Source organism: Pteronotus mesoamericanus, unplaced genomic scaffold, assembly GCF_021234165.1.
Source record: "Pteronotus mesoamericanus isolate MK-2021 breed Mesoamerican mustached bat unplaced genomic scaffold, CSHL_Meso_final scaffold_476, whole genome shotgun sequence".
Taxonomy (NCBI): domain Eukaryota; kingdom Metazoa; phylum Chordata; class Mammalia; order Chiroptera; family Mormoopidae; genus Pteronotus; species Pteronotus mesoamericanus.
The window spans coordinates 934,772-955,538 of record NW_026555318.1 but is presented as its reverse complement, the minus strand read 5'-3'; the positions used below and the strand labels follow the sequence as shown (position 1 = coordinate 955,538).

The window sequence follows — 20,767 nt, the reverse complement described above, 5'->3', positions numbered from 1 at the left end:
TCACTCAACTATGAGCTCTTTTGTTTCCAATGATGAGAACATGTTATAATGTTAACATTATAACAAAAACAAAAAAGGACTATTCTCAAGAAAGTAACAAACTGAGTGATGAACTGTGCCAAAATGTTTGACTGTTAAAAAAGAATGAATTGTTTCTCAAATACTCTACTATAGGCACCCTATTTTTATAGTGTAGGCAGATGAACATGCTTCACAATTCTTTGTTTTCAAAAGACATGAAATGTGACCAATACGCTCTTTTTGTTTAAGCTTAATTTGAGGAAAGCACAAAAAGTCCCTTTGGTTATGCTTGATTAGGCCAAGTAACTAAAACACACAATTTTGCTTACCTGTCTACCAATAGTATAGTGTTCATATAGAATTATGAGGCAGAGAATAATGTATTTAAACATAGCACATGCTATATACTAATCAAGAAACACGAAGAAAAGTGTGCCCTAGAAACCGCCTTACCAGCAGCCTAAAGAATTTAAAATCCATAAACAGACAAATCTTCCATAAACACCATCTTTCCAGCTCCCAACATCTGTTCCATATTTAAAAGTTAATATTTAAAAATGTTTTGGTCCCAGAAGTACTATACAAAACCAGCTGATCAAAACAAAATTGATATAAATGAATTGAGATTTTTTTTTTAGCAAAATATTTTTGAATTGGCACAGCAAAAGCCTAGATACCAAGATACACAAGACTAATCATGCAAATAACTGCAAATGAGGTACTTAAACACTAAGCTCATGACTGACATTCTCAACATACACCACTGATTTTTTAAAAAACCATGGTGGGAAGGTATAGTTAAAGGACATCCATTTCTGAGATACAAGTAGCTTCACTCAAAGTTACGTAGAGTTGTTACTTTTTGTATAATCAATTACTCTTTTCCTTCAACAAAACCAAAAGCAACAACAAAAAAAGTCTTGCTTAAATACACATATTTTTTAAAGCTGTATTTTTAACTGCTTAAATTACCAAACACAATCTTTAAGTTTTCATCAAAAAGGACATTTTTTTCCTCCCAAAGAGCCACTTTAGACTCTTCATAATCAGAATCTTTCCAAATACACCAGGAAGTTATTTCCAGTTTAGATTTCAGAATGTCAGCCTTGAACAGATTTAAGCAAATCTGGTTTCTTCCCTGATTAACAAGTTAGTTAGGATATTTCAGAAACACAAGTTATTGATGTGAAATCACACGTGTGAATTCAAATATGAAAATGAGAAATTCAGTAGTCGGGAAAACCCGCACACATCATCATGCAAGGAAGGACTTACCCCATCTTTTCACCCATGGCCTAGGCTGCCTGCTAAGTTAAAAAACAACAATTTCAATCAAGTTTTCAAAACCAGATTATACCTAAATCTTACGAGTTATAATTTCTGCCACATCATGTGAAAGACATCCCTCCACAGGAACTGGTAATGACTGTCTCAGAAAACCTCGACAAACAAAACAAAAAAAACATGGCCCCAAATCCTTGTATCACACCTTCTGCAAAGAAACTGTTCTCCTAGTGAGCTACTGAATTATTTCAACCACCAAGAAAAGGAAGTTTGCTAGCACAGTCCATCAGAGAGAAATGAGAACTTCATCCAATGAGCTTTTCTATCTTATTTGCATAGACCTCTCACTACTAAGAATTTGTACTTTTCAAAATCCAATGGCTTTTATTAAAATAATTACAAATACACAGAAATTGAGAAAATGGTTGAGATTGGGTAGGATACTACAGCCTCATATAGAAATATGACTTGCAGTTTCCTATCCCCATCCCAATCTAAATAACTGTTCCTTTAATTATTAATATATAATCCTCACCCAGGATATGTTTGATTTTAAAGAGAGAAGGCAGCAGGAGGGGGAGAGAGAGGGAAAGTAGGGGAGAGAAAGAGAGGAAGCGGGGGGGGGGGGGGGGGGCGGGCGGGGAGGGAGAAAGAAACATTGATCTATCCTCTCCCAAAGGGGGACTAAACTTACAAACTAGGTATGTGCCCTGATCAGGAATCGAACCCACAACGTTTTGGTGTGCTGGACCATGCTCCAACCAAGTACACCAGCTGGCCAGGGTTCAATTAAATGGTTTTAAAGCAGATTTCCTATGTGTTTATTGAAAAAACTGTCCTAGGCAGGGGTATCAATTTAGAAATTTCAGGAAAATTCTTAGTATAGAGTCCAAGGGTTAAACATTAATAGTTTTGCAGCAAACTGCAAACTTTAAACTTTCTGGTTGTATTTTTTTTTTGTTTTAATGTTTGACATAACTAATAAAAAGGTTAACTATAATGGAGTAGGGAACAAAAATAAATCACTTAGAGTTTAATTTCTAGGACAGTATTCTGGAATGTCTAAGAAAGTAGACACACTCCAAAAGAAACAAGAAAAATATGCGGGATCCACATTGCAAACAGTAAGAGCAGAAGTTACTGAGTGCTAAAATAGTCAACCTGAGTGCTAATTTGTATAAAGCTTGGGAGTGTATAAGAGAATCGTAAGAATGCATAAAAATAAATAAAAGATTAACTACAGCAATAAATTTTAAAGAGCCAGACTTATGCACTTAAATTTTATATTCTAAGCTCAGGTAAAGTTTCAATGAAAAGTCTAGGGCAACTGGGGAGCATTTGAGATCCTAGTTCCAGGCATATGTGGCTAGTTAGGCTCAAATAAACTCTCATTTTAAAAAAAAAGGTCTAGGGCAACTGGATATAACATAACAACCGGGGCTGAGAAATAATAAGGCTTCTCTTTAGCAACATTTCTCTAAATTGTTATTTCCTTTCCATTTCAAAAAAAGGTGTTTTTTTTTTTTTTAAGAAAGGAATGAGGATTCTATTAAATATGTATTAGAGCAAAATTTAAAATTGAAGGCATTGAGTGTCGATTGTCATAGGCATTATTTACACTCATCAACTTATCCTCAAATAAACCTGCAACTTCTGAAAAAAGTATTTAAAAGTTTTTAATGCCTTTGATTTCTCAGTCTGCACTAATATTTCTCCAAGAAATGAATTTCACATATATAATGTCCTCTGTATTCAATCAGCTAAAGATTAATACTGTTGCCCACTACCATCATCTCAGAGTGACAGCTTCAAGTTGACAATTCAGTTGCTAAAGAAATGAAAAATGTTCAAAAATGCATGAGCCAATCACAAATTCCTCACCAGTCAACTATTCTAGAAGGAAAAAAAATAGCATTTCTAGATAAACAAAATACCAATGCAAACAGTCTAAAATCATCTTGCTGAAATATTGTGCTTTTCCCTTCAAATTTCAGTCTCACTACTGCACACACCTCTTGCAGATGGGGGCTCAATGTGTAAGTTCTGATCTTGTCAAAGCCAATGATTCAGGAAAAGATTAAAAGAAATATTAAGGTAAATGTGCAAATGAAATTGGTGCTTAAAGCATGTTCAAAACCTAAGTCCATAAGACAAAGGAGTTACAACTTCTTGGCAGAAAACAAGCCAGGTACCTACACCTGGTTTTTCCACTTGCCTTTAATAAGATCTTCTTTAGCTAGCACATACATACAAACCAGAGACAGAAACCAAAGACACAAAAAGACTGCAGGCTAACAAAAATTACCATGTACTTAGTTTCCCAGTCTTCTGTTTTTAACTCTAGTTCTTTTATAGGAGGCAATAATCAATTCATGTAGAAAATAAGTTATCAACATACTTTTTCAAGTAACAGTCTTAGATATCTTCACTCTCATGAAACAAGTATAACTGTTAAGCTGCACATATTAGAGAACCTAGCATTCAATCTGAGAGCTTGGCACTCGCCTCATGTTTAGGGCGTGCCGATGTATTTCTTGCATCTGTCTGATCCGGTCTTTCTGCCACATTAAGTTTTGAGGCATAGGGTATCTCTGTGTGCCATGCAAATACCGGTATGGGATTCTCACGTGGCAAGCAGTGGCTCTACATCGAGGCTGTGGCATGGGAGGAAGAAGCATCCACCTCTTTCTCTCAGCACAGTATCGGTAGGCTTCTTTCCGATACTGCTTGTCAATATCATCACTGTTTTTCCAGCCTCCAATGATGAAAACATCATCTTTGTAATAGCAAATGGCTGCCCCTTCAATGCTTAGGACTTCTGGAGGTAAGCTTTCAAGGATCTCATCAGAAACTTGGCTGGCAATTTTTCTGACTGCCTCTTCATTTTCTAAAGAATAACTCTTGGGACAGCACGATGCTGTCTGATAAAAGTTTGAATTGACCACGGACATTTGGAAGAAGCAGTAATTGTCTATAAGTGGCAAAGATTCCACATCTTGCCACTGTCGAGTCTCTGTATCGTAGCAAGTAATTACAGCCTTTAACCCATCTTCGGTGTCCCGGTCCACAGGAGTGCGGGCAGCAATGTACACAAACCTGTCCTCAATGGCTAGTGCTTTGACGTCTCGAAGAATCTTTGGTGCTGATTCCAAGTTGTGCCACTTATCAAGCTCAGGATTATAAACAGTAACATCTTTAAAGCCAGGACTAAAGTTGCCGTGTCCTCCAATGCTATAGAGCTTCCCTTTGACTTGCGTTAGCCCAAAAGAATGCTTCCTTGTCATCAGACTACAAACATGTTCCCATATATTAAAATTTGGGTTATACCTTTCCACAGTTTTTGCAAACCCTGGTTCCATTGATCCAGCAACATACACATGGGATTCTGTTACTGCGACTGCATGTCCATCCAGGTGGTTATGAATATGAGGCAGGTTTACCCATCTGTCTTCATCGACAAAATACCCTACGCATTCACTTAAATAGTCTCCTCCTTCCGACACGCCCCCAATAACCATGATCACGTCCATGTTTTGCCCGTAACGAGGTAATAACGAGACAGGAGAAGTGGGGTGCTGGAATGTGCCCGACTGTATGTTCTCAGCTCTCAGAGCGTGCCTCTCGACTGCGTCGGCCACTAACTTGACACAAACTTCATTACTGGCCACCAGCCTCTCTGGTTTGACATGCCGAGTAAGGTAAGTAGGTTTCATCTGGGACAGTCTGAGCAATTTAAAAAGTTCTTCGAAGTATCTCTCCCTCTCTTCAGGATTTCTCTGAACCCACTTCAGAACTGTTTCAAAAAGAACCTCTTCGGAATCAACCGTAATTTCCAAGTCTGACAACCAGTCTCGAATAAGATGGAAAGGCAAAGTATAAAATTCCTCATCCTGAATTACTCTGTGGAAATTTCTCCGTATCATGTCGGCAGCTTTCAGAGCAAGTTGGCTGAGGGTATACATGTGAGCTAAGCTATGGATGGCCACGCAATTAGAGAGATGAAGTTTTTTCTTAAGAAATTCTCCACAAAATTCTTTTAAACGAATTAATAGGAACCTAAAAATCAAGAAAAAGATAGATTAATTTTCGAGTGTGCATAAATACAGTGGCTGTGTTTTTACAGTATTTGAGTTATACAAACCGAAATGGTAAACTTCATTTCACTATGCACAATATCTGGAAAAAAAAAACACAAATCCTCCCAAATTAAAATGGATTATGTTGAAAAGCATGTTTACAATGCATATATAAAATCATCTTTACATATGATCTGTTGTAAATTATTTGTATTATATAGTTTCTATATAATTATATATTATGCATAATATAGCTAATACACACACACACAATGGAGTTTTAAAATTATGTAAGGTTTTCCAGAACATATCCTTTAATAAAGCACAATAGTCCCATACTTTATTTTCACTTTAATTTGTCCTTGGCAAAGGCAAATCCCAATTCAAACTTGTCTATACCATCCCGCACTAATCCCTAGCCAGTTACCAGCCTCTTCTTCAATGAGGCAGGGTCTCAGTGAGGAGACATCATTAGGCGTGGACTGCACTGTATAGGAGTATAGGAGAATAGAGGCTGTTTGCTCAAGCAATGGAAGCAACAGCAGTGAAGGTTCTGTGTCAGAGGTGTAAATCACCGCCCCACTTGACCTTCCTTCCAGGTCAGCGCTGGAGGGAGGGTGCTGGGGAGTGTGGGAGCACTCTGGGCCAAGCGGCATTCTCATTAAAGCAGGGCTGACAAAACAAACTCAAACATCTGAAGAGGCCAGGAAATAAAACAACAACAATAAAAAACACATGTGTAGGACAGTCCAGGTTTAAAAAAGAAAGTGGTTTGGCATGTAACTGATTAGAAATTGCTGACTTAAATTTGGTTGAAGTTAAATTTTTAAAACACTCACAATAGTTTCAGCCCAATCCTTAAATATGGCAGAACTCAGCCCCAAGGGTAGCGAATTTGTGACCACATCTTTAAAAAGACAACATCCCCAGCACTGAGAAGCTTAACAATATAAGGATGACTTCATCAGTTCAGGCCTCTCTAATTCAGTAACCATCTGTTACTGTGGTTATTACAACTACCGTGAACCCCGAGGAAGACAACACTTACTAAAAGGCGGTTCCTGGTAGCTAACTGGACTCAAATTTTTAAAACAGAGCCTAGCAACCATTTCTACACAGGAGCCCCGCACACCAACTGCGCTTCAGACAGGCCTGCCCCTGTGTTTCTGCCATCCGAGCCAGTCCTTATAAAGGAGCTCCTGGAATCCTACTTCAACCAATAGGACTGAGGCTCTCCCCAACCAATCAGAGCTGTGCAACTCCAACCAACCAGGACGGCTCTATTCTGACCAGTCAGGACAGTGTCTCTTGGACCGATTAAACTGTGAGGATTTGAAGTCCTCATTCACATGAGGACAGAGCAATCAAGGACCACAGGCAGGGACTTCTGTCCACATAGGCCAGCTCCCTCCGGCTGTGAGAGCGCACTTCCCTTTTCACCAAAAGCTGTGTATCCCCGGCTGAGCTGAAGCACCAAAGATGTCTTGGTGGAACAGTGAGAAGCACAGAAAGGATCAGACCAAAGCAGACCACCGAGGAACAGAGCTGTCTAGCTGGAAAGGGGCCTGGTCCCAGGGCTGCCTCACAGCCTCGTATCACAACTGAGCGGCTGCACAGCCCGCACTGTTTTCACAGCTGTGCTGTATCACAATCAAGCTGTTTAGCACTCAAAGTTTTCTTCTTCACTGCGCCCCAAACTGGGGATTCCTGTTGGCTTTGAATTTGTGCCAAGGACCATGAATGATGCCATCTAACAATGATACAAAGATGAGTAAGACAAGCTCCCTTCCTCCTCTTCAGGGAACATCCCATCTTAGATGTAAGACAAAGACATGGTGGAGTGGTAAGAGGTCTCATAGCATGCAAACATGTCTCGGTGCCTGGGTCCCTAGATTCCCAGGCTCCAACCCCTCCTCCAGCACCTATTATTTGTAAGGCACTCTAGATAATTCTGAGAGAGATTCCTTTGGACCGGTGTTTGGACCGAAGAAACGCTGCTCTATGAAGACAATAGCTAGCATATACTAGGAATCTGCCATGTGATGGGCACCACATACTGCACTTCCTGTTATTTACGTTATAAGTGCCCTTCAAGGTAGGTATGATCAACAGAGTAAGGGAGGGAGGAGGGTGGTGGTAGGGAGAGGGCCCCTGCCTCAGAACAGATAAGATGAGATGTGATGGTTGCAGGGCACTCTGAACAGTGCCCAACACCAGGCAGCTGTTCAGCAACTGACGGAGAGGAGTTAGTTTTAAATCAATAGTCTGGGTTTTTTCCTCCTCATCCTCGCCCCTAACTCCCAGTAAAGCAGGAACAAAGCTGAAAAACAAAGCTCACTGACAGAAGCAAACACAGCCTGAGCGAATGCAATGAGCCTTCCATTTCCATTTTTATTCAATCCCCCAACCTGCCCTGCCCCACTCCACCCTCGAATGGGTGACCCAATCCCACACTGCTTTGAGAAAAGAGAAGCGATGGGGCAGAAACTTCATCTTCCCATCGCCCAAACTGCCTATAGCTTGACCCTATACTTGACTTCTCAGTCCAACTTTTCCATTTTTTAATACAGATTCTATCCCCATCTTGATTTCAAGGACTTTGCTCCTGCAATTATTTCCCTGCTCATGTAACATCAATTTCTCCTCTTTTACTGATTCATTCTTCATCAGCACACAAACATGCTCTAATATCTCTATCTTTGAGCTGGAGGGGGGAGGGGGCCCGCGGGGGGGGGGGGAGATAGAACTCCCTGGACTCCTCCCCAAACATTTCCATGTGTATCATTTTTCTGATCCTTTTGCAGCAAGACTTAAATTAAATGGCTCTTGTCCCTGGCTGGGAAGCTCAGTTGGTTAGTGTACTCCTGATAAGCCAAGGTTTCGGGTTTGAGCCCAGTCACAGCACACACAAGAACTAACCAATGAATGCATAAAGAGGTTGAATAACAAATTGATGTTTCTCTTTCGCTCCCTTCTTCTCTCTCTCAAATCAATTTTTTAAAAAATGTAGTGTTTAAAAAAAAAAAAAGAAAAGGCCCAGACAGGGTAGCTCACTAGGTTAGTGTTTTCCTGGTATGCTAAGGTTGTAGGTTTGATTCCAGGTCAAGACACATACAAGAATCAACCAGCAGCCCTGGCTAGTGTGGCTCAGTGGGTTGAGTGCTGGCCTGCAAGCTGAGGGGTCGCTGGTTCAATTCCCGGTCAGGGCACAGGCCTAGGTTGAAGGCCGGGTCCCCCACTGGGGGTGTGCAAGATGCAACCTATCAATCAATGTTTCTCTCCCTTCCCCTCTCTAAATCTAAAATCTTAAAAAAAAAAGAAAGAAAAAGAATCAATCAATGAATGCATAAATAAGTGAAAAAACAAATAAATGTCTCTAAAAAAAAAAATCAATAAAAATTTTTTTACATGGCTCTTGTCAATGAATGCAATCAAGGACCCAGCGCCAATTTCGAGGATCATTTATGACTGTCAGAGCTGGCCTGACTGGCCACTCCCTCCTAGACACGCTTTCTTTCTAGGCTTCCATGAGATGAGTTTTCTCTGCCGGTTCCTCTTTAACATTTTGAAGAATCCCAGAGCTCAGTCCTGCCCTTCTCTTCTTTATATACACTCTCTTCCTAAGGAATTTCATCCAGTCCCATAGCTTTAATTATTATCTATATGCTAATTGCCCCCCATCTCTACCGCCCAATGCTCTGATATCCAACCGCCTACTCAGACATCTGGACCCAAACCGAACTCCTGATCTTCCTCCTAAACTTGTTTTCCTGCTGTCTTCCAAATGTTGATAAATAACAGCTCCAACTTTCCAGCTGCTTGGGACCAAAACTAGCAGTTTTTCCTTCACACCACACATCGAATCCATCTGCAAATCCATTTCCTCTATCTTCAAAATATATCTAGAATTGAAGCACCTCCTATCACCTTTCCTCCTCCGTCCAAGCTCTGCCACCAGCGCAACAATCTCCCAAACTAGGTTCTCTTCTTCCGCCCCTGCAGCCCCTTCCCTGCTGCCCCATTCTTCTTCCAACACAGAAGAATTCTTCAAAGCAGACTGCGAGGCGCCTCTGCCTCAAACCTTCCCGCCTCATTCAGAGTAAAAGTTCAAGTCCTTCCACAGGCCGACAAGGCCCTCTGGGATGGGGATCCTTTCCCACTGCCACCCAGAGGCCTCTCCTACTCCTCTCACTCCACGTCCCTTGGACCCAGCCACACCAGCCTCCAGCTATTCTTTACCATCCAGACGAGCTCCGCCTCAGGGCATTTACACCTCTGTCCCCTACCTGAAACACTGATTCACTTCGCCTCCTTCAGTTCTTTGCAAATATCCTTCTGTGAGGATTCTCTATTCAATTTAAAAAATAGTTTCTCTCCACAAGCACTTCCTATTCTATATGTCGCGTTTTATTTTTCATCAGCCATAACAATCACCCAAAGTGCTATCTACTTCATTTATTTGTTGTCTATCCACCAATGTGAGTGCAATGAGGAAAGGGATCTTTGTCTGTTTTGTTCACCACTGAAGTCCCAGCACCTCAGAACCCCGAGTCTGATCTGGTGTATAATAAGTAATCAACAGGTATTTGTTAAAATAATGTATCTGTAACATAATACTGCCCAAACAGGCTCCTCCCATCTCTATAAATGGCATTCGCCTGCCTCCTAACCAGTCTCTGGAGCATCCATCCCTGGCTCCTACAGCAGCAGCAGAATAATCTTTTAAAATATTTAAATCTGATCATTTCTTTACCCAGCTTCCCATCACCTAGTAAAATCCAAATCCCTTATTCCAACGTATTTCACATACCCTTCTCCCTTTCACCTACTATATATCCAGCCCCACTGCATTTTTCTTTTTTAGTTCTTCTCTAAGCCCAACTGGATCTTGCCTGAGGGCCTCTGCGCTATTTGCCTGGAATGTTCATTCCCCATCTTTGCTGTTTAGAGGTCGGTTTAAATGTCGCCTCCTCAGAAAGGTATTTCCTCTACCCAATCACTATGCTTTCGCCCCCCTCCCCCTCCGCCCGCCGCCCTTTCATCCCTTTTTAATGTCAATACAGCACTTATAAGATGCGGACTTTGCTTTTCATCGCCTTTGTCCCTCCACCTGGAATCTGAGCTCCGTAAGGGCGAGCAGCCCTCCCCTGGCTCTTGTCTTGGCCGGCTGCATCCTCAGCACCCAGCGCTGAAGCTGCCCCACAGCACACGGACTCAGAATCAAACGAGTGCGCTGCCTCGGGGTCCATTCGAGCGCACCCGTGGGCACTGCCCTCCCCACCTTCTGCGCCGTCCCCGGATGCGGCCCTCGGGCGGAGGCCAGCGTCTCCACCAGCCTCCTCCCCTGCGTCACCTGAATCCCCTGCCTACCTGTCGGCCAACTCCAGCACCTCGTGCACACTGCCCGTGCTGACGCGGATGCGCCCGGTGTACATGTATTCGATAACGGCTTCCACCGTGTCGGGTTCGGGCCCGGGCTCGGAGCTCCACTTGCGCATCTCTACTCGGCCCGAGCGGGACTCGGAGAACTGGCCCGAGAGCAGGGGCGTGAAGTACTCGGTGGCGGCGGCCAGCACCGAACGGTGGGCTCGGAACTCGCGGCCTCCGGCACCGCCGAAGCACAAGGTAATGTCGCAGAAGAGGCCCTGGCGCCGCTGCTCGTTCTGCCTCCACGACAGCTCGGAGCAGTGAGAGCTGCACTCGAAATCCTCGGCCTCCGGGCCAGGATCGCCCCCGCTCGCCTCCATGGCAGATAAGCAGGGCCCGGGCCCGAAGTCCACCGTGCCGCTGCCCCTGACTTCGGCGGCCAGCCCCGCCGAGCCGGCGGCGGCCGTTTCCATGCTCTCCATCTCCAGTACCTGCAGAGATGCAGCTGCGGCTGCTGCGGCCGCCGCCGCTACTGCCGCAGCCGCCATCTTGACGCCGCCGCGCCCGGCCGCCGCAGTCTCTGAACGGTCCAGCCGTTGTGAGGCGACACGGAGGAATTCTGGGAATAGTGGGCGCGGGGCGGAGCCGGCTAGAGGGGTCTGCGCACGCGCCGTCGCTTCCGCCCGACACCGTGCCACCTGGGGTAGATTCAACGCTACTGTTTGCCAGCTAGGTCTTCTGAAGACATGTTGGCGGGGAATGGCTTGTGTTCTTCCTCTTAGTGAATAGCATTCTCTTCATCGTGGGCATTTTGTAAAACAAAAGCAACCTTACACCATTACTCATTGTTAGTGTCTTGGGTGGTAACATAGAATTTTTAGTTTTAAAATGGCCTTGGAGCAAATTTTTTAGAAACGACTCGAGACTGCGCCCCAACTAATGGATGAGTTGGGGATGCAACTCATGAAGGAAGGTGTTCAAGTTACTTATCTGTGAATTCATTATCTTCTAAGAATGGTAATATCTACGTTGGAAGATGGCTGTGAAGAGTAGATGAGATGCTTGATGTGTTTTGCAGTGGTTGGGCCATAGCTACACTGTTGTTCCCTGTGTACTGGTTAAAAAGATGACCAAAAGCCACTTTGGGGTTTTAAGCAAGGGTGTGTCTCAATGAAGTGTTCTTAAAAATATCACTGGTGGCTGCGTGGAGAATGTACTGTACAAGGTCAAAAGTAGAACTAGGGGCTCACGTTAGCACACCCTACATGAATCCATCAGGGGGATAAAGGGTAAATTGAATGGTAGCTATAGACTTACTGTGATTATTCCACAGTTAATAACAATTATAGACGTGATTATTCCGCAGTTAATATACAAATATCAAATTGTATGCCTGAAACTAGTATGTCAATTATACTTAAATTATTTTTAAACAGGATAGATCAAAAGGACTTGTCAACCAGATAGAAGTACAGGATGACTCCTGAGTTGCTGGCTTGAGTATCTGGGTGGGTAGAGCTTTGGTTCCCATTCACTGAGAGGTACAGATTTAGGTGCGGGTGCTTTATGTTTTTGGAAATAGTGTTTTAATTCCTTAAAAAAAAAAAAGATTAACATTTTTAAAACTACATGTAGTAAAATTACTAGAAAGTACAGTTCAGGGGAATAGAGATGAAAGGGTATGTATGACATGAGACAGTAGACAGTCATTGTTACTATATAGTTTATTCAAACCAAACTATGACAATACAGAGAAGAGACTGAGGTGGCAGCTGCCCAGAATCTTTGTGGATTACATATGCGAACTGGCTAGAGAGGAGTCCTTGGACCCACAACTTCAGGAACAGACAGACAAGTCAGCTGCATAAATACAGAGAACATAAGACTCAAAAGACACTTCACAGCTTTTTGCTTTGTGTTTCTATTTTAAACATGTATGTTACAACTTTACATTTTAAATTACTACTCCACATATTTTGTGACAATGGGTAAGGATTCAATGGTCTCAAGCCCCTGACATAAGCAGACTTTGGTCTGCAATATGGAACATTTCAGTGAGATACCAAACAAACCCTTAATATAGAACATACAAAAAGATCCTAAAAAGATCAGATTAATACAATGCTCTTTAAGTTACATGAGCAGGAAGAAAGGGACATGGAAAAACGAGACAGTAGGGGTGCTTTAAATGTATAGTATCTTGAGGTCGTAAAGTTTCATTCCTTTCCTCCAAGGGAAAAAAGTTTTTAACTAATGGAAAAAAGAAAGCAACATCAGAAAGCTCTACAATGAGGAAAAACACAATCCTGACAGTGCTTAGATGCTTTGATGTAATAAATACAGCAAGTAGCAGAGCAAATGTCACAAGTATTGGCTTGGTTTTTTATTTCTATGCTTATAAAAAAAAAAATAGCTTCTTTGAGTGTGGACTGAACCGTGTTAGCCTGTGGGTGTTGGTCTTCAGTGCCTGCACACCAGAGGCTGTTTATATCCCAGACCCCTCCTATAGCAAGCTCCAGTGCCAGCTGTCTGCACGCCATTTCCCAAGGGAGGAGTTGTCTTCACTTTACTGCAACAGGGTTCCTGGCTCAGTTACATGCTCATGTGTTCCGGAAGAACATATGAAATATCATCCCATGGGTGACGATATAGTCCCTGCTTCAGCCTCTTCTGATCAAGATAGTGTCCTAAAATGGAGCAAATGCATTTTTTTTTTTTTAATTAAGAGTTCATGAATTTGATAAAGGAGAAAGGATAAGGGAGGGAAATCTTTCTTTATGCAAAGGCAGATACAAAGAAATGGGCAGCTACAAAGTAAATCCAGAGCCATTCCATAGGTAGATGCCAGGCTTGGTAAAAAAGGAAATTGTTGGAATTAATTATATTTTGTTGGGTTTGCAATCAAAGTCATTTCCAAGGACAAAGGAACAAAGATAAGGGGGAAGTGAAAGAAAGAAAGGATTAGGAACAATGATTAAGTCAATGTGACATCTGTTTTGAAGAAACCACAAGGGTTAAGTAGTGCAGCTGGACCATGGGGTTAAAACAAAAAACAAAAACACCTAAAACTAAAAAACTCTGAAAACAGTAGCAACAACTAACTCACCAATGAAGCCCATACTCCTTCCCAGTACAAAGATGCCATTGAGGGCTCCAATGTCAATATATTCATCAGCTTCCTCCCTGCAACACACAATCAACATGTCATGTTAAAATGGCTCACATGGCCCGGTGCCCTTTCCTGCACACACAGTGACTGAACTAGCTCTCTTTGCTTTCAAAGTGGAACGATGGGGTGTTCTGGGTGACAGGAGCAGAGGCGATTTTTGCTTTTTTTTATATCTGTCCATATTTTCTAAATACTCTATAATGCATTGCTTTTAGAGTTGGGAGGGAACAACAAAAATCAATAAACATTATGAAGGAGGAGAGGGCCGCAAAGCTCACCGAGTAAAGGACCCACAGTTTCTAAGCATGTCTACAAAGGCAACTCCGATGAAACCATCTACATTCAGGATAAGATTTGGTTTCTGCGAAGGCAAAAATATTCAAAGCATGTATCATTATTTCTCATTTTTTCCTTGTAATTTATCACTGTTATTATTATACTACACATTCTGATCACCATTTAAAAATCTCCCACCAAAACATCCCAGTTGGTTAGAAGAGACTGTCTTACTGAGTTCCATCTTCAATGTCTAGCAAAGGACTGGACACCCAATTGACACTTAGTATATATCTGCTGAACTTAGTTATGCAACAGAAATAAAATTGCCAGAAAACCAGGCTTAATTTCAGCTACACAATCAACAGGTAACTTGGCTCTCTCACTTTTCCTAAGAAATTCACCCAAAACTGTGATTCAGGAATCAGGGACATTTTTACCTTCGAGGTTGTAATCTTTTCCACTTCCAGCGCGTAGTCGAGCAGGGGGGTGGCAGGGAAGTGCTGTTTGACGTAATCTTTGAGGATCTGTACTCGCATGTCTGGGTTGTTTATCTAGAAAGTGACTCAAAGTTACAGAGGAACCCACTCTAACACTGCTGTTAAGAAGCAGGCCGTGCTCACACCACAGGTGGACACAACTGTACATTTCACATCCAGGTGTGTTCCAGGGAGTAGGTCCACATGTTTGATTCCAGGTAACAAGAGATAAGACACTGGGGGCTTAAGGTTTTTAAAGTCCTCTCATATTTCATTTGGGCCCCAAAACAGCCTTTTAGGTTCTCTCTCTCTTTTTTTTTTAACTTAAAAAAAAAATTGTCACCAGAGTATATGTTTACTGATTTGAGAATGGAGGTGGGGAGAGAGAGAGAAATATCAGTTGACTGCCTCCCATTACACCCCAACCAGGGATCAAATCTGCAACTTTTGGGTGTACAGAACAACATTCCAACCAACTTCGCCAGCCAGCCAGGGCTAGGTTCTCTCTTTTAAGATACAGAAAAGGAACTGACAGACTTGATGAGTTAGCCATGGGTCCTACTGTGTTAAGCAGCAGGGGGGTCTCTAACCAGAAGTCTTAGGTTCTAGCCACTGGCCATGTTATCTACCAGCTCAGCGGCCTTGGCCAAGCTGTAACAAAGTTCCACACTAAGCAAGCTCCCTGAAATTTTAGGAAAAATTCTGGACCTGTAGTGAATAGAGAGGAACCACCTGTTAAGGGACCCCCACTAAATACTGATCTTTCAGTGAGGGAGTGAAGACGGACTGGGCACAGGCCAAAACCCAGTGCCATTGTGACCTCCTCCCTCGGCAGAGACACACTAGGTCAGTACGGACTCCAGAAGGGAAGGAGCCTAAAACACTGGGTGTGGCAGTGTAGGCGTGACATTCTCTCAGAAAGAGGCCTTGCACCGTGCGGACTGGAGGGGTGTTCTCTGCTTGGGAGCTGGGGGTGGCCGGGCAAAGTTTGGCAAAGCCTGGATGGAATGTCCCTCTGAGCTAACCACCTCCCCTGGTTCTAGTGCAGTCCTTGCTGAGCGAGCCCTCTCTGGAGGTCTACCCGGAGCTGGCCAAGCATTTGGATGCCTGGAAGGGGGTGTTCTTATAGATCACATGCATGACCCTCTTGTTTTCTTCTTTATAATTCTCTATATTTTCTAAGTCCTCTGTAATGAGCATGCATTGCTTTTAGAGTTGGGAGGGAATAAAAATCAATGAACATTAGAAGAAAAGGGCTGCACAGCTGACTGAGTAAAGGAGCCACAGTATGAGTGTGAGTCATACATTCTGTCTAGACCAGCAGTGACCGACTGAATGAGGGTTCTACAGATACAGAGCCAAGGACCCCAAGGCAAAGGGTCCTATAAGGAGCTGTCCCTGTAAGGCCCTGAGCAGCTGTCACTACCTCTTCTCTTTCCCTTTGATTTCTAAATACAACTCACTACCAGGACACAGAGACGACTGCCCGCCCTGCGGGAGGGTCTATTAACCATTTAAAATAGCCACTCCCTAACCTCTACCCATCAAGCCTGCCCTGGTACTACTGCTCTTCCTACCCCAGTCACCTCAGACTTAAATAAACACAAGACTTTCTTTGGCCAATGAAATTCTAGTGAAAGTGAGCTGTACAACTACCAAGCAGAGGCTTTAAGAGCTTCCACATGGTTCTGCCATGACTGTTTTCCAAGATAGAGGCTGCTTCTCCGGTGCAGAAGAGCAAAAACAGAGCCGCAGGCCACCCATAGTGGGTGGGTGAGTAAGAAACAAACCTTTGCTCTTGGAAGCCACTGAGATTTTTGGAGTTGTGTGTGACTGCAGAATGCAGCTGGCCTCCGGTGAGGGACATGTCTACCTAACCCTGACTTTAGTCCTGTCTCCTGTAAGGTTCAGAGGGTGCGTTTTCAGCTTGCCTTTTCACACAACTGAACACAACAAAAACTGTTTAAAGGCAATCTGTATTATAACGTTGGCATCTGTCAACCCCTCCAAAACTTTTTATGTTTAAGTTGAGGGCCTGGGTGTTCTCAACTAAGCTGATGCTCTCTCGTCTCCCTTAACCCCGTAGCTCCTGTTCCTTAAGGAGAACAACTTACCGACTTCACTCGGTGACCGATCCCCATGATCAGTTTTCCTTCCTTCTTCATCTTGTTCACAAACTCCATGGGAATAATGCCACTGTCAAAGGCTTTGCTGAACATCTTGGCCGCTGCATCCAGGGCACCCCCAAACCGATCCCCCTGTAGGAGAAGCAAGCCCACGTTGCCCTGAGCTATGAGCCTTCTTCGGCTTTGCAGACCAGTCCACTTCGCCCTGAACAGCCCCAGCACAGGCTCTCCTCCTCCTCCAGGGCCCCTTCGAGGACCCTGCTGTAGCCCAACAGCATGGTGCCAAAGCCCAGAGCCCCTGCTGTGCACCTCCCAGGATTACAGTACGTACAATGGTGAGCAGCCCCGAGGTGAGGCTGGAGACCAGGTCCTTCCCAGCCCGTGCACAGATGATGGTGTTGTGAGCTCCGGACACGGCTGGCCCGTGATCAGCCGTCACCATCAGGCACATCTCAATGAACTGGCAGGAGTACTTGGGCAACCTACAGGAGAGCCAGTAAAGGGACAGGGAAAGATGGGCAGAAACAATGGTGAGCTACTGAACAGGAGACACACTGGCAAGGCCATGCTCCTACTTTCTCCCACTCGCTCAACAAGTCACTCAAGTTCAAGAAGGGGAGCAGCACCCTGCCAATCCAGGTCTCACGCTGTCATGCAACTCGGGGGCCAAGCCTCCAGATTCTTGAGCAGCTCTGGATTTTGCTGGTAACAAATACTGCTTTTAAGCAGAGGGAGCGACCAGGGTCTGAAACTTCTTTTTTAGCCAGCAGTTTTTCAGCACCAGTTGCTGTGACCGGATTTGACCTGTATGCGTGGCTTCCCTCTATGGCCCAGACAGAGAGAAGGTGAGGCCCCTGTCCTTTTCACAGCGTGGGAGGCCCTGCGCCTCCTCCAGTGTTTGTCCTACCAATTAATGATGAAGAATGCGGTCTGGAGACATGGGGGTGCAAGAGCAGAGTGAACCTGCTCAGGGGGTACAGCTCGTGACCATTTCCCAGGAAGGGCCCAAAGCAGGACTAAGACCCCCCTCTCTGCAGGTAAGGGCATGACACAAGCCAAGGCTTCGACCTGGCCTTTGGCCCAAGCCAATCCCAAGCCAGGGCTCTGTCAGCCATGTTCTCACTGGCCTCCTTGCCCAGCTGTCAGTCCCAGGGGAGGGCTAAGCGTGGGAGTTGCAGAGAAAACCAATTTTCTCTCACATTTAGGCTAATGATACAAGGCACTTTATGGCTGCTCAGCAATTCTACCAGCCCTGCACTCTTTAAGCTACCAGATCTGTCCGGATCTCTCCCACTGACCCTCACCTTCCTCTCGAGAGGCCTGCATTCACTCCATCCCATGTCTTTATGAGTTCCCAGGGCAAAGAGGCTGGTCCAAGATTCCTCATTAAGTCATACTTTCTTCTTCTTTTAATTTAGACAGGACCTTCTGTCCTTAGAAGGCAGAGCAGCCTTAACTTATGTCCTCCAGCCTTACAATTGATCTGTGGCCAGAAAGACTGGCTGACCCTGGACGCAGTCTCCAAGGCTGCCCACCCCCACTCCCATCAGGGGAAGCCATCGACTCCGAGTTGCGGGGCCCTACCACCTTGTGCCTTCCACGCCTCACCTTCTCTGGAACCAAAGGAGGCCGAGGACGCCGCCGATGCCCATCTCTTCCTTGAAGACCTCGGTGATGGGCATGCCTGCGTAGATGAGCTCCTGCCCTCGCTCATCGCAGATGCTGGTCATGAACGAGGCAGGTTTGCGGATCAAGCCCAGCTCCTGAGCAGGGATGGGGGCAGAGGCACATAGTGCTATGGTGACCAGAGATTTTCCCTGAACCGCCCCACCGTCTGTGCCCCTGGAACCAGCGTCCCAGGAATGTCTTAAAATTCTGGTGGCCACATATTTGACAATGGCTTTCATTGTGTCGGGTTCAGGCCCAGGTTCAGAGTTCCACTTATACACTTTCTCCTGAGAAAGAGTGTAAGCATGAAAGTGTACAAACTCCTCCGAGAAAGAAGTGCAAAAGTCCTTTACTGCATTGTTTCCAGCATAGGAAACAGGAGCGCCACGCCCATGGCACCCGCTGGCTCAGGGCCGTTCTGTTCTTCACTGAGCTGGGCAGTGCGCTAAGCCGTTTATATCCATAGGTTCACTTACTTCACAAAGGACAATCATTCCTCATGTTACAGCAAAGGAAATGAGTCTTAGAGTGGCTCAGTAACCAGCCCAAGGTCACCTGGCTAAGAAGTGAAAAAATGAGCCCTGGCTGGTGTGGCTCAGTGGATTGAGTGCCAGCCTGCAAAGCAAAGGGTCGCCGGTTTGATTCCCAGTCAGGGCACATGCCTGGGTTGCAGGTCAGGTCCCCAGTTGGGGGAATAAGAGAGGCAACCAGTCTATGTTTCTCTCCCTCTCTTTCTCCCTTCCTTCCCCCCTCTCTAAAAGTAATAAATAAAATCTTAAAAAATAAAAAGAAATGGAAGAATGATTCCAAAGGAAAAATTTTAAACACTCCACATACAGCTGCCAACTCCCCACCAAAATGGAATGAGGCACATGGCCGTGGATACGGGGGATCCCCTCATGACGTTTTTCACCCCAGGGAGGGAACTGAGCTCCTGGATTCCCCATTTCCTGAGCTGGGGCACCTGGGGGTTTCAGCAGCCCATGTTGTCCAAGCCCATTTCTTCAATTACCCCTATGAACTTTAATTAAAAAACGCTTTTAACTACCTATTAATTACATGAATACATTCTCCTTTTTAAAAATTTAAAACAGAACAAATAAAGTTATGTTGCCTTTGACCTTCACCCCTTTTTCAGTTTTCTGCCTTACTGTTTGTTAGTTTAGGGGACATCTTTCTGGGCCTTTCTCCACTTTTATTTACATGCATACATAAACACATGGAGAATACGCCACACTGTTTCATGTACATGCAATAAATACACTGTCCTGTAATGTATTTACTCAATGAGCTTGAGCCCTATAAACGTCAGCACACACACAGATCTAGTTCGTTCCCTTACCTGCTGTATAGTATATCCCATTCCTTTACTGATAACTGTCAACTACAAAAATATTCTTGAATATGCTTCATTTGCATCTGTTAGCATTTTCTGAAGCAGTTTTCTAGACATGGAATCACTGGGCCACAAGGTACAAGCTCTTTCAGAAGTGACTCCTATGACCCCCTGCCTTTCCGGAGGGCAGGGTCGCTCTCCGTGCCCACCCATGCCGAGGCTGCCCCAGGGTCCCCGCAGCTGCGCAGACAGAGCATCCTGCCAGAGAGGGTTTCCGTACCTTTGCTGGCCTGACATGGAAAAACTGGCATCACAGCTTTTACTTTGGCTCTTTTTATAATGAATGCAGTTGAACATTTTTTTCCTGTTGAAAGGCCCTCTCCTACCCATTTTTCTAATTGGGTCTTTAAAAAATTGATTTCTAAGAGTTCTTACCTACCGAGAAAATGAGCTCTTTATCCATGCCCCTTACACAGAAGGCAGAGTGGACACTCTGCTTCGCCCTGAACTCTCTTAGGAAGCACAAATAACTCGGGGACACTGTCTGCCTGGGCCCCCACTTCAAGTCAGGCCACCCACCCTGACTTGGGGAAACACCCGCTGCCTCTGCCCTCTTGGACCCTGCACACAAGCTCCAGCACAGGAGGGGGTGGAACGCAAGAGTCAGCGGCCCAGTGTCTCTTTAGCCCTCGGAGAAGCCTCCCCAGGCGCGTGGTTTGGAGCCCAGACCAGTGATCGCACGGTCGCTCTAACTACTGGGGCAGGCCTGGTTTCCAAGGTTCAAGGAAAAGCAACCCACATCTCCCTTGCCCACACCATAAGGGACATATATGGCACCTACCCTGGCCCAGGAGTAGTCCATTGGCACCGTTGGGGGAGGCACCTCCTGAGCTGGTACAATGGCCCCTTTGGCCACGAGATCCTCGTACACAGACCTGGGAGGTGGGGGCAGGGCAGGAGAAAAG

At 44.7% G+C, this 20,767-nt stretch overlaps 2 protein-coding genes across 3 annotated transcripts in view; both read right to left on the bottom strand.

Moving 5' to 3' along the window:
* Positions 1-1,966: 1,966 nt before the first annotated feature.
* On the bottom strand, positions 1,967-11,356 carry KLHL11 (kelch like family member 11). The gene is made up of 2 exons (XM_054593655.1): positions 10,752-11,356; positions 1,967-5,361 (listed from the first exon to the last, which is right to left on the bottom strand). Exons 1-2 carry the CDS (start codon positions 11,294-11,296, stop codon positions 3,780-3,782), a joined length of 2,127 nt encoding a protein of 708 aa, XP_054449630.1. The 5' UTR covers positions 11,297-11,356; the 3' UTR covers positions 1,967-3,779.
* A 1,113-nt stretch (positions 11,357-12,469) lies between these two features.
* The window catches only part of ACLY (ATP citrate lyase), a 39,265-nt gene continuing 30,967 nt past the window's right edge, over positions 12,470-20,767 (bottom strand). For both annotated transcript variants that reach the window (XM_054593869.1, XM_054593870.1), the window contains 8 exons: positions 20,644-20,737; positions 18,407-18,561; positions 17,130-17,280; positions 16,787-16,930; positions 14,634-14,747; positions 14,196-14,278; positions 13,855-13,931; positions 12,470-13,435 (listed from right to left, as the gene is read on the bottom strand). In XM_054593869.1, the coding sequence (XP_054449844.1) occupies positions 13,341-13,435; positions 13,855-13,931; positions 14,196-14,278; positions 14,634-14,747; positions 16,787-16,930; positions 17,130-17,280; positions 18,407-18,561; positions 20,644-20,737 (913 nt within the window). In that variant the 3' untranslated portion in view covers positions 12,470-13,340. The remainder of the gene's footprint in view (positions 13,436-13,854; positions 13,932-14,195; positions 14,279-14,633; positions 14,748-16,786; positions 16,931-17,129; positions 17,281-18,406; positions 18,562-20,643; positions 20,738-20,767) is intronic.

Coding starts and splice junctions, on each gene's coding strand:
- KLHL11 (XM_054593655.1), bottom strand. CDS start 11,296: ATGGCGGCTGCGGCAGTAGCGGCGGCGGCCGCAGCAGCCGCAGCTGCA. Junction 5,362..10,751: donor GTGCTGGAGTTGGCCGACAG/GTAGGCAGGGGA, acceptor CTTGATTTTTAG/GTTCCTATTAATTCGTTTAA.